The sequence below is a fragment of the Penaeus chinensis genome, chromosome 7 (genome assembly GCF_019202785.1).
Source record: "Penaeus chinensis breed Huanghai No. 1 chromosome 7, ASM1920278v2, whole genome shotgun sequence".
Lineage (NCBI taxonomy): Eukaryota > Metazoa > Arthropoda > Malacostraca > Decapoda > Penaeidae > Penaeus > Penaeus chinensis.
Window position 1 is genome coordinate 10,922,845 of NC_061825.1, and position 12,367 is coordinate 10,935,211.

General features: G+C 35.4%; 1 protein-coding gene across 1 annotated transcript in view; it reads left to right on the forward strand.

The window, feature by feature from the left end:
- Positions 1 to 10,952, forward strand: part of LOC125026800 (nuclear pore complex protein Nup98-Nup96-like) — a 30,033-nt gene extending 19,081 nt beyond the window's left edge. The window contains exons 16-32 of the mRNA XM_047615401.1: positions 166 to 402; positions 565 to 658; positions 866 to 1,039; positions 1,251 to 1,397; positions 1,542 to 1,938; positions 2,155 to 2,203; positions 3,818 to 4,055; positions 4,345 to 4,548; positions 4,685 to 4,742; positions 4,844 to 4,880; positions 5,882 to 6,068; positions 6,514 to 6,628; positions 6,830 to 6,985; positions 7,648 to 7,815; positions 8,267 to 8,364; positions 8,687 to 8,927; positions 9,334 to 10,952. Of these exons, the coding sequence (XP_047471357.1) occupies positions 166 to 402; positions 565 to 658; positions 866 to 1,039; positions 1,251 to 1,397; positions 1,542 to 1,938; positions 2,155 to 2,203; positions 3,818 to 4,055; positions 4,345 to 4,548; positions 4,685 to 4,742; positions 4,844 to 4,880; positions 5,882 to 6,068; positions 6,514 to 6,628; positions 6,830 to 6,985; positions 7,648 to 7,815; positions 8,267 to 8,364; positions 8,687 to 8,927; positions 9,334 to 9,520 (2,787 nt within the window). The 3' untranslated portion in view covers positions 9,521 to 10,952. The remainder of the gene's footprint in view (positions 1 to 165; positions 403 to 564; positions 659 to 865; positions 1,040 to 1,250; positions 1,398 to 1,541; positions 1,939 to 2,154; positions 2,204 to 3,817; positions 4,056 to 4,344; positions 4,549 to 4,684; positions 4,743 to 4,843; positions 4,881 to 5,881; positions 6,069 to 6,513; positions 6,629 to 6,829; positions 6,986 to 7,647; positions 7,816 to 8,266; positions 8,365 to 8,686; positions 8,928 to 9,333) is intronic.
- Positions 10,953 to 12,367: the final 1,415 nt, after the last annotated feature.

Here is a 12,367-nt window from a genome sequence, read left to right on the forward strand (position 1 = left end):
ACATACATACATACATACATACATACATACATACATACATACATACATACATACATACATACATACACATACACATAGGCATACACATACAGACACATTACTTTTTTCTTTTCTTTTTTTTCTTTTTTTAAAATAAAAACACAACACATTGTTTATTATCTACAGGTAAAACACTTCTCCAAATATGGTTTGCAAGAAGATGACGAGGAGGAAATGGTGACATCTCCACCTAAAACAAATGTGACCGCTCCTTTAGCCACCCACCGAGCTGCTCTCGGCTCTACAGCTGCACAGCTCCCTCCTATTCCCATGCGGACATCTGGCCCCCCTGCCACTGCCTTGACCTCACCTCCGCAATTTGGCCTTAGTCATATGGTCATGGCCAGTCTCCCCACAAAATCAGTAAGTTTGGAATGCAATGGATAGATGTTAGGGTACCATCTGTAGTGAGAAAATAGAATGGGTTGAAATATGATTATGTGAATGTGCATACCAGAGCTATTGATATTGCTTATGTAGATGAAAATGATTTGAAAATTATTTACATACAATGTTCTTCCCTAGATGATGCAGCCAAGGCACCTTGATAGCCCATCACTTCAAGATACTCAGGCCTTTGAGGAAGAACAGATGGATTCATATATTGCCAAGGAAGCAGGTAATCACTAGAATAAGTAATAATTGAATATCATTAGTCATTATCACTCTTTTTCAGCTCTTTGAAGTAAGTAATTTAGCAATCCATACATTCATGTTAAGAGATTTTAGCAAATTAATTTCAGTCTCTAGCAGCCTGTATTAGAGTTGTAATTAGAAATGTAAAAGTTTTTCAGTGTTGATACTAAACCCTCTTCAATACTTCCAGAGGAGAGTGCAGCCATGACTGTGCTTTCCCCCAGTGCTGAGCGTTTGACAGTTGTGTCCAGGGTTGTGCCTAAAACAGTCCAGTTGGCCAAGTGGCAGATGTTTGCAGGTGAAGAGGAAGAAGAGGCCCAGCAACCCACCAGAGAATCGACTCCAACACCACAGCTTCCCCGAGGCAAGTAACCCTTTGGGTGTATGTGGGTTTTGGTAAATTTTCTTTTCTTGCTTTGCCTTACTTCAAATGACCCCAAAGTATATTCATTTTTTTTTTCTCAGGTGATATTGCATGTCTTTCATATTCTCATTACCCACCTTTTTGTCTTTGCCACAGGTTTTGTACTCCTCTTTTGTCCATATTTATATGTTTTATATATACTATTTTCCAGGATCTGTGAAAAAACTTCATCTGACAACAGATATTTCCATGAATCAGACTCAGAGAATGACAGCTAGTCCCATCCCCAGTGAACCAGTAAAACCCAAAACTGTACTGCAGCCTCAACCTGTCACCTTGGGTTCACCCCCTAAAGCCAGTTAGTCTAAGTTTACTCTTCGACTTTGTAGTGCAGTATTATAACGTCTTATGTATAAAGTTTGTATGTAAGATGCATTTTGTCATTAATTTAGGTAATTTAAGTTTAAGTATTTTCTAATAGAATATGATCTCTTCTGCACAGATGTACAGAGTGAGTCTTGCCCAAGTGCAGAACTGCTTGACCCTCGCTCAGAGTACCTTTTATTACAAAGTGGGAGTAACATTGGCAGGGAGTCTGGTCACGTACCACCACAGCACCAAACTGCTCTTGTGCCACTTGAGTCCTCCCTCCTTGCCGGGAAAGACCACCTCTCTGCTGACATGGGAGCCTTCATGGGTCGGTCATTCAGAGTGGGCTGGGGTCCTGGTTGGAGGTTTGTTCATGCTGGGCCAAAATTCACGCCAACATTGATGGAAGAGGAGGATGACCTAAGAATTTTGAAAGAAAATGCTTTGTCCATGCCGTCGCCTGCATCTTTCCTCTTCATGGGATCTGTTCATTCACAGCCTAGAATGACGGCTACATCAGATGTACCTAGGTGAGGATGGAATAAGAAATGCTGCTTATGTAGATATTATGATATCATGCTTGGTAACATTCTTTTGATATCCTTTAATTTTAAACAAATTGATATATCACGTGTATGATTCTCCTGAAATAGTAAGATTTTTTTTGAGTTGTGACTTCTTGGTTTTTATTTCCCAGATAAGATTTGTTTAATTTTTCTCATGTGAAATTGTTCAACCATTTGCAGGTACAACTTGTCTGTGGAGAAATTGCACACAGTCCATCAAAGTCCTCATGTGAGTTGTTACTCCATATCATTGTTGCTTATAGGTGTTACAGTAGATATCAAAAATATCTGACTTGACACTTTAGTTGTGGGTTTAGCACCAAAAAAAAATTGTTTTAAAAATCACATGTATTCATTAGGGTCCTGATGGAGGGTTGCAGTAGGGGGATTGAAATTGAGTTCACCTGTATGCTCTTTTGACTTTTACACATACACACGCCTGTATATGCATTCATACATTATCGTACCACATTTACATACCATGATATATGCACAGATATAGACATGTGGACATATGTAAAGCATTTACATGTAATGAATCACTAATATATGTGGCCTGAGGCAAGCAGCAGCTCCATTTATGCAATTTCAGGTTACCCAGGTTGGGATTCACTTTGCAGCTTTTCACAAATGGTCTTTTTTCTTAAGCCACTCAGCTTCTTGAGCTAATTGTAGTTATTGTGATAAGCATATGAAAGTTTCATGAATGGAATCTACACAATCTTGTTTTTTCTCGAAACAACACTTTTTAACCCATTGGCATCATGGATGTCATATACGTACATGCTGTTTCCACTGTGAGTTTAGTTTATTGATTGTGTTACAATGTAAATGGCTTTGCAAGTACTTACATCAGTATTATGAAATGTCCCTGCTTGGAGGCCTTTTGTCAGAACCAGCCCCCCTACACCTTTCCTTATTATTAAAGTTTTGCAGATGTTGCTCATCCCGTGGGGCTCGTGCATAGTATTGGAATAGCTAGGAGCACCCTGCAACAAGCCTCACAAAATTATAATTTAGAATATACTCATTTGAATGCGAGTATTATATAAAAAAATATTTTTTAACACTTAAAGATATAGTATACTGTTCTTATTAGTGTAATGTAAAAAAATATTAATATATCCACGTTAATGCACAACAATTATGCATTAATGTAAATATATTGATGCTTTTGTTATGGTTGAAGCTTTAATTTAACCCCTTGCCAACGGGTACGATGGGTAGACACGCGCTATGCCCACTGTTAGTACTTGTTTGATTGTTTTTACACATAGATGGCTATACTTGTACTAAGTCACCAGTGAGCCAGTTACGAGTACTGACCATCTCGCCCGTTCACCCTTTTCTTTGATTTACGAAATATTTTCCGTTATCTTATTTTGCTGTTACTAATATTAAAAAACATTATAATAATTATAATGTTTATAATAAAAATAACACCATTGATATTCATAGCACTAGTAAAAAATAAGTTTTTCCCGCCAATTCAAATCGCGTATGGTCACAAGGTCTACTAATTGACTCCTTTGTGGCTAAGCACTAGCAGAGCCATCTAGAAAATGGGCACAGCATTTTCCCCATTTTTTTTTCATTTTCCCCGGCGGCATTGGGTTAAGAAAACATTTACTAAATGCAATTTTGAGTAATTGGAATGTAGGCCAATCTATATGGAGAGATATTAACTTATTGATTGACTTAAATTTGAAGTAAGCAGACTAGACTAAAGAAATGCAACAACATGCAAATTTGGACCTATTTTAGAAGTCATGCATTTATAGTTGTGTATTTCATACAAGAAAATTAATTCATAAAATGATGTATGGTTTTGATTTTCTGACAGTATCTAACAGAAGCAAGCCTGGAACGTGTTTTAGAATACAGCATTGTAACCTGTGACGAGATTAGTGATTCTACTGAACCACCATGTCCTCATTTCCGACCTGTAGCAGATGTAGAACTGCTCCACCAACTAGCTGAAACTGCATCCTGTTTTGCACAAAAGGATCCCACTGTATCAAATATATTTGATCTATGTGTTGCACTCTGGGGAAGGCTGGATTTCTACTCTCCTGAATCTGGTGAGTAAGAAAGAGCTGTTTTATCTATGATGTAAAGTATGGCGTGTTCTTATAATCCATGGTCTTTTTGATCCTGTTGGGAGATAAATTAATATTCCAATTATGGTATCCCTGTGTGTTGTACACCCTGAGGTGAGGTCTGCACATGATTGAGCTGACTGTGGATTACATGAACAATTTGTCAAAGAATTATTTTCAGAGGAATGTCATATTATGGTGTATGGCTTTTTTGTTGTGTGGGAATTGTTGCATGTGATGGAAAACGTAATTTTTCATTTTTTCCCCTCAGACGGGGAAAGTGAATATGCTATTTCACGGGTTAGAGTCGAGTCCCTCAGCCTGTGGTTGGAGGCTGTTAGCAGTGCAGCTGTTCAGGAGGAAGTGGAAGTTGCTCTCAATGATGAAAAGAATGAAGAAAGTTACTTAGATGCAGTTTTTGCGCACCTGACAGCTCGACAGATTTCGGGAGCTTGTGTCCTTGCCCAGGATAAAGGTATTGCTGTAGTTCCTTTATTGTTTTCACTCTTCACTGAAGTATCTTGTTTGGATTGTCAATATTTTGTTGAATTTTTTTATTAGTGTCATTGTAATTTCATTAATTTGGTCTTTTTTTTTTTTTTATCCTACAGGTGATCATCATCTTGCTCTTCTGTTAGCCCAAACCTGCTTTGGTCAGGATGCCCAGAGGTATTTTTGCAGAATTTTTCGATTGGGAGGGGGGGGGGCAAAGTTGCCATAATGGCTCCACCACGCATATTTTTTTTTTGGATGGCTGTGCCAACACATAGATCCCAAGGACTGGGGTTGGTTGGTGGGGTGTCGGAGGTTTGGGGTCCAGGGGGGGTTTGGGGGGTGTTGTTTAGAGAGAGAGAGAGAGAGGGGAGGAGGAGAGAGAGAGGAGAGGAGGGGAGGAGAGAGAGAGGAGAAGAAAAAAAGGAAAGAAGAGAAAGAAAGAAAGAAGAAGAAAAAAAAAAAAAAAAAAAAAAAAAAAAAAAAAAAAAAAAAAAAAAAAAAAAAAAAAAAAAAAAAAAAAAAAAAAAAAAAAAAAAAAAAAAAAAAAAAAAAAAAAAAAAAAAAAAAAAAAAAAAAAAAAAAAAAAAAAAAAAAAAAAAAAAAAAAAAAAAAAAAAAAAAAAAAAAAAAAAAAAAAGGAGGAAAAGGAGGAGAGAAAAGGAGAGGAGAAAGGGGAGGGAAAAAAAGAAAAGGGGAGAGGGAAAAAAAAAAGACTCTCTTTCACCCCTCTCTCTCTTTCACCCCTCTCTCTCTTACCCCTCTCTCTCTCTCCCCCTCTCTTCACCCCCTCTCTCTCTCCCCCTCCCCCCCTCTCTCTCTCCCCCCCTCTCTCTCTCTATCCCCTCTCTCTCTCTATCCCCTCTCTCTCTCTATCCCCTCTCTCTCTCCCCCCCCTCTCTCTCTCTCCCCTCTCTCTCTCTCCCTCTCTCTCTCCCCCCTCTCTCTCTCTCCCCCCTCTCTCTCTCTCCCCCCTCTCTCTTTCACCCCCTCTCTCTCTTTCACCCCCTCTCTCTCTTTCACCCCCCTCTCTCTCTCTCCCCCCCTCTCTTTCACCCCCTCTCTCTCTCCCCCTCCCCCCCCCATCTTTCTCCCCCCCCCCTCTCTCTCTCTCTCTCTCTCTCTCTCTCTCTCTCTCTCTCTCTCTCTCTCTCTCTCTCTCTCTCTCTCTCTCTCTCTCTTTCCCTCTTTCCCTCTTCCTCCCTCTCTCCCCCTCTCTCTCTCCCCCTCTCTCTCTCCTGCTCCCTCCCTCCCTTCCTCCCTGGCTCTCAGTTGTATAGAATATTTACTTTGCATCACTCCTTCCACTTGTAATAGACATCCATTAAGATATTTACTCCTAATTTATATATTTCCAGGTATGTATGTCCAGCCACAGCAACAATAGCAGAAGCATTACAAGAGTACGAACAAGCTGCTGGTCTAAAGGGTGATTCTCCAAGTTATTGTGATCTGCCTTTACCACCTTACATGATGAATCAAGCGTTACCTGATCAGATGAAAGGTCAGTATTGTAGGAAAGTAGTTATGTTATATCAAGAATTCTGGTTTGTTAAACTGATGTAATTCTTTAAGGAAAATGAGGCTATATATAATGGTATTTAAGATTTAATAGTAATTGAATATGAAAGTAACTCTTTGGAATGAAATATTTTTAAATGATCCATTTGTGGATATTGTACTATTCTAAAAAAAGTGTGACCATTGTTTTTTTATGATGAATTTTACATGACATTGCAAAAAACTTTTAGTCTAAGGTCTCAGTAATGTTACTTTGTCTTTTATTTGTTGATTGTATGAACATGTAGTCTTGAAGTTTATGTTTGTTCAATAATTGGAAATTACTCAGTGACTTCATTGCATATAGTTATTTCCACATCAGAAATTCATTATAAGGTAAAAATGCATGTTCTTGGTATGTATACTTATATTAAAATCCACTGTTACAGTTAGCTATGATGTCTGTTACCACCTTTTGAAGCTGTTCACTGATCCAATGCATCAGTTGGAGGTTCTTCTTAATCCAGCAACTATAACACCTGACCCTGTCGATGTATCAGTAAGGTGAGATCTTGTTACTGTTTTTATGGGAACTCCCTAATTAAACTTCTGTCAAGTATCTACTCTACCTGATTCTTAGCTCTTTATACATTATAATATTTGTTTATATATGCCATCTACATAGAAATTATTATATCTTGGGTCTGTTGTGACTCCTCCTCCTGCTAATAGCAGGACATGTATTGATTCTGTTTTGCATTCCAGCTGGCTCTTGTGGCGTGTCCTAGAGAGTCTGGGTTATTCTCATCTCTCCCAGCAAGTCAGTGCCAATTTGCATTTGAGCATGGCAGCCCTTCTAGAGTCAGCAGGGAACTGGCACTGGGCAGTCTTTGTTCTACTGAACATTAATGATGAAGAGAGGTTAGTAATTTCTTATACTTATATTAGTTTTTTATAAGTTTTTGAGATCTTAGGAGAAGTTCAGTAGAGATTTCAGAAGAGATTTATAAAATACTTTTGTGTTGATAATGGAAATATTGCAAATCTTGTCTGAAGATAATGAATATAAGACAAAATTAGTTCATATCTCTTAACCCCTTACGGACTGGTCATGTGTAGAGCTGTCATAATAAACCACATGGTGTGCGGGGTACAGCCATATGTGTGGTGACGCATAAGAATGCGTAGAGTGGGAAGTTCAGCTGCATGTAGCAGACTCCTGTGCCCAGCGGCTGGAGGTTGCCAGAAATCAGAGTTTAGGATGCTGAGAGATTTGTGAAATCCATCTCTCTCCCCTCTCTCTCTCTATCCCCTCTCTCTCTCTATCCCCTCTCTCTCTATCCCCTCTCTCTCTCCCCCCTCTCTCTCTCTCCCCCCTCTCTCTCTCCCCCCTCTCTCTCTCCCCCCTCTCTCTCCTCTCTCTCCTCTCTCTCTCTCCCCCCTCTCTCTCCTCTCTCTCCTCTCTCTCCTCTCTCTCTCTCCCCCCTCTCTCTCCCCCCTCCATACATAACTTTATTTAACCTATGATATTATAGTGATTATAAGACCAAGATTGTAAATAAAGATTGTGGTCAACATTCCAGACGGAGTAGAGAGGTCCAGGAATTGCTGAGACGACATGTAGCTGTTGGAGAAGAAGATGAGTCAGATCCCAAATACAGTATGAGGGAGAGATTTGTACTTGAGAAGTTGCGCATACCCCAGAAGTGGCTACATCAAGCCAAAGCCACCAAAGCTCGAGCATTAGACATGTAAGGACAAAAGATGGTTTTGGTTTTTCATAATACAGTGTTTACTGTGGTTAATTGTAGATAATATACAATTGCATCATTTCAGTTTTTATGTATTTCTTATATAATATATACATATATACATATATACATATATACATATATACATATATACATATATACATATATACATATACATATACATATACATATACATATATACATATACATATACATATACATATATACATACATATATATACATATATACACACATACATATGTATATATATATATTATATATTATATATATGTATATATATTAATATATATATGTACATGTATATGTATACATATATGTATGTATATGTATGTATATGTACATTATATATATATATATATATATATATATATATATATATATATATACACACAAAACTTAGTATTTCACTAATTCAAATCAAATTCACAGGGTTGATGAGGAAGCTTGGTATCTTCTGAAGGCAGGCGACTACAACCGTGCACATGTACTTATTGTTGATACCATTGCTCCTAATTCAATCATAAATGGTAAGTTTTGGGGTGGTATGACATTCTGTTTATTGTTTGATTGATATTTGATTTAGGATAACTATGATATTAATTTCAAAGGGTTGTAGAATATATATATATATATATATATATATATATATATATATATATATATATATGTATATATATTCATATGTCTATGCATACACACTTTCAGTGAATACTTGCAAGATATATCAAAGTTATTTGAAATATGGAAAATAGCTACTGAATTCCTGGGTAATCACAAATTCGTTATTTCAAATATGTTTGCTGTGTTCTCAAGTTATGACTCTGTTCTCAAGTTATGACTCTGTTACAGAGGATCACGAATACCTACATGGATACCTAGACCAACTTTGCGATGATGGAGTCCGTAGTAGTGTCGTGGATTGGGCTATTGGAGGCGGCGTTTATGCTGACTACCTTGATGTCTGTTCAGTAGTAGAAGACATGAAGAAGTCTGCAGATCCAACACCTGCCAAGCTTGAACAGTTGCGACCTCGTCTTCTTGCTTTGTGCTCCAGGCTTAACAACCTCAAATGTCACACTGCCACACACAGGTGTGTGAATTTTATTACATTTGGCATGCTGTGTTTACATAAGGAGGCAGTATATATTAGCCAATTTATTGAGTATATCAGTTTCTCCTCATATAAATTGTAGGCAAATTAATTATGATTATATAATTTCATCTGTGTTTTAAATTACCACTATCACATACATATTATATCCTTTTTAGTTACATAGTTTAATAACAGAGATGATAATTCTTATTCGGATTTGTTGTATTTTAGGAGGATATTATTAATAATCATTAATTAGAGGAAGCTATTCTTGTTTTACTTTATTAAATGCAGTGAAGCAAAATAAAATTTTAATGGGTCAGTGATTAAACTTGTTTTTAATTCATTTATTTCTCTATTTAAATGATATATTCTAACCCTTAATCCCATTTCCCCCCTCCAGACTGTGTGTATCAGAGATGAGCCGAGTGGTTGTGGGAGTCTTGAGAGCTGTTGTAGGTGAGGGAACTGATGCCACACAGGTCCTATCACAGCAGCTGTCCGGTCTGCCCCTAACACATGACTATGCTCTTGCTGAACTTAACCTTGTCACAACTCACTATCTCACACATCTGGCTGCTGAGAGGTGAGGGTTTAACTTCTGAAATAGAGGGATATAAATAATGCTTTGTTGCAAGACAAGAACAAAAATATGCAGCTTTCAAATTTGTGAGCAATTTTTTTCCTCAAGTTTTGGAGGTTATAAATGGAGAACAGAGAATATGTGACAATGTTTACAGTGTTCGACAAGATTCATAATTGAAGACCTTCCTAATAATGTGCTATTGCACTTGACAAGGAAAGAAGTGTCATATGCTAGAAAATATGAAAAGAATATATTCTGAGGCAAAAGATATGAAGTGTAATGGGTTAAATATTGCGAAAGTGCAAACAATGAGATATTGCGAACTTCCTAACCTTTTTGATAACTTTTGCTTAATAACTGAGAGAAATAACCAAGGTCAAGTAGTGACACGTGAAAAGAGGGTTTGTTATGTTTAAATGATGTATATTTATGAAAAAGAAATAGATTTTAGTGTGCAAAATGGTGAGGACGTATCTGACACAGATATAGAAATGTGTTGAAGTAAAATAAAGAATAGTATATGTAAGTCAAGAAACTTTTCAAGAATATCATATCCTCAAAAAGGAAAATGTAAGGAACACGTAAATACAAATAGTTTACATCATTAGAAAACTATGACGATGATTTATATAATATAAATAATGTTTGCCAAGTTCAATATATATGAGTTTCAGGTATTTTCTGTAATCTCAACACCTTTAAATGGTACAAGTGTATTGGGATTGATGTCACTGATATTGATGTCTTCACAATGCAGTACAAGGAAAAAAACTTTTTGGTTCAAAGATAGTTCTCTGCATAAGGTGGTGCAAAACTTATGATGGTGTTATTTTGGATTTTTTTCAAATTCTATCTACATTATTATTTGGTTATCTAGTTATTCCATTATCTTTATATACTTATCAGCTGGAAAGGTTAAAAGTCCTTGTATCCATTATGGTGCCAATCAGTCTAAGTAATGTGAATAGGTTAAAAATTATGCTGCTTGATGAAACAAAATCCCAAAATACTCATAACATAACTATGCAGATTAATGAAACATTCTTTTCATCTACTGAAATCTACAGAATATTCATGAGTAGGCAATTATCTATTGAAACTTTTTAATGATCCAAAAAAGATAGTGTTTGTAATTTATTTTTTTCTTCTTTGAATGTGTTTCCTTGTAAATGAGTCGGTTGTCTCAAATGAAGAGTAATTATGAACTGATATAAAACAAATTTCACTGCCATTCATATATTTCAAAGGGATAGCAATGCATGGCGAATGTGAATTCAACAGCCTTTAGACGCTTAGATGCTTATGTTGCATATACCCTGGTGTCCAGTGTAATATGTTAATGATTTTTGTACCCTATAATATTTTATGTTTTAATAAAAAGTTGTATGGATGATGTTGCAGATGGTTTAGAGAATAATAAAAATGGAGTACGTTTGTGGGAAGCATTTTGCCTTTATCCCTCAATCAAAAAAATATTTTACATGCATAAGGTGGTCGTGTATGGAATTTTTTAAACAGTAATGCTCAAATACTTTTAACCTCAATCAGAGGGTGAACCAGTAGAACAGTTTAATTGTCAAATCAAAAATAATTAATAGTATAAAGAGAAAAATTTAAAAAGTCGGTACAATAAAGAACAATGAATAATCATAATATAAGTAAAAGAAACAATGAAAATATTAAAATAAAATCATCAAACAAAGATAGAGCCAATAAATTCCCACAATATCGACAAGATGAAATTTCAGGAGCCGAACGAGTCATGAAACCCAAGCAAAGCAAATAAGAGAGACCAGGCCGCTAACTAATTGCAACTTTCGAATGAGATCCCTCCAAGCTATTACCAAAGAGCCGTTTGGAAAAATATCAATATATATATAATATATATGTATATAATATATATATATATATAATGTAAATATAATATGGCTGGGGGGGGGGGGGGTGCGTGCGTGCGTGCGTGCGTTTGTGCGTGCGTGCGTGCGTTTGTGCGCGTGTGCATGTGTAGTGGCAGGTCACCGTGATGCGCTAGCAGTGTCTGTCAGAAAGACGATAATGAAGATAATGATCATAATATTAGTAATGATGTTAAGGGTAATTACAGAGATAACGACTCATGATGACGACGATGACGATAATGGTAATGATGATAACAGCACGAAAACATGATAATAATAAGGATAGTAAAGATAATGATAATAGTAGTGATAAAAAATAATGATAATGGCAGTAGTAGTAATAACAATATAAATGATACTAACAATGACATAATGATAATGATGTTGATACTAAGTGCTAATAATGATAAAGATAACGATTAGGATACTAACAATAATAATGAAAATAATAATAACAATGGTAATGAAAATTATAACAATAATAATAATAATGATAATAATAATGATAATAATAATGATAATAATAATGATAATAATAATGATAATAATGATAATAATGATAATAATAATGATAACAATAAAAATAGCAATAATAATAATGATGATGACAACAGCAAATATAAAAAAAGCAATAATAATAATGATAATAAGTAATAATAATGATGATGATGATGATGATGATGATGATGATGATGATGATGATGATGATGATGATGATGATGATGATGATGATGATGATGATGATGATGATGATGATGATATTAATAATATTAATAATATCAATAATATCAATAATATCAATAATATCAATAATATCAATAATATCAATAATATCAATAATATCAATAATATCAATAATATCAATAATATTAATAATATTAATAATATTAATATTAATAATAATAATAATAATAATAATAATAATAATAATAATAATAATAATAATAATAATA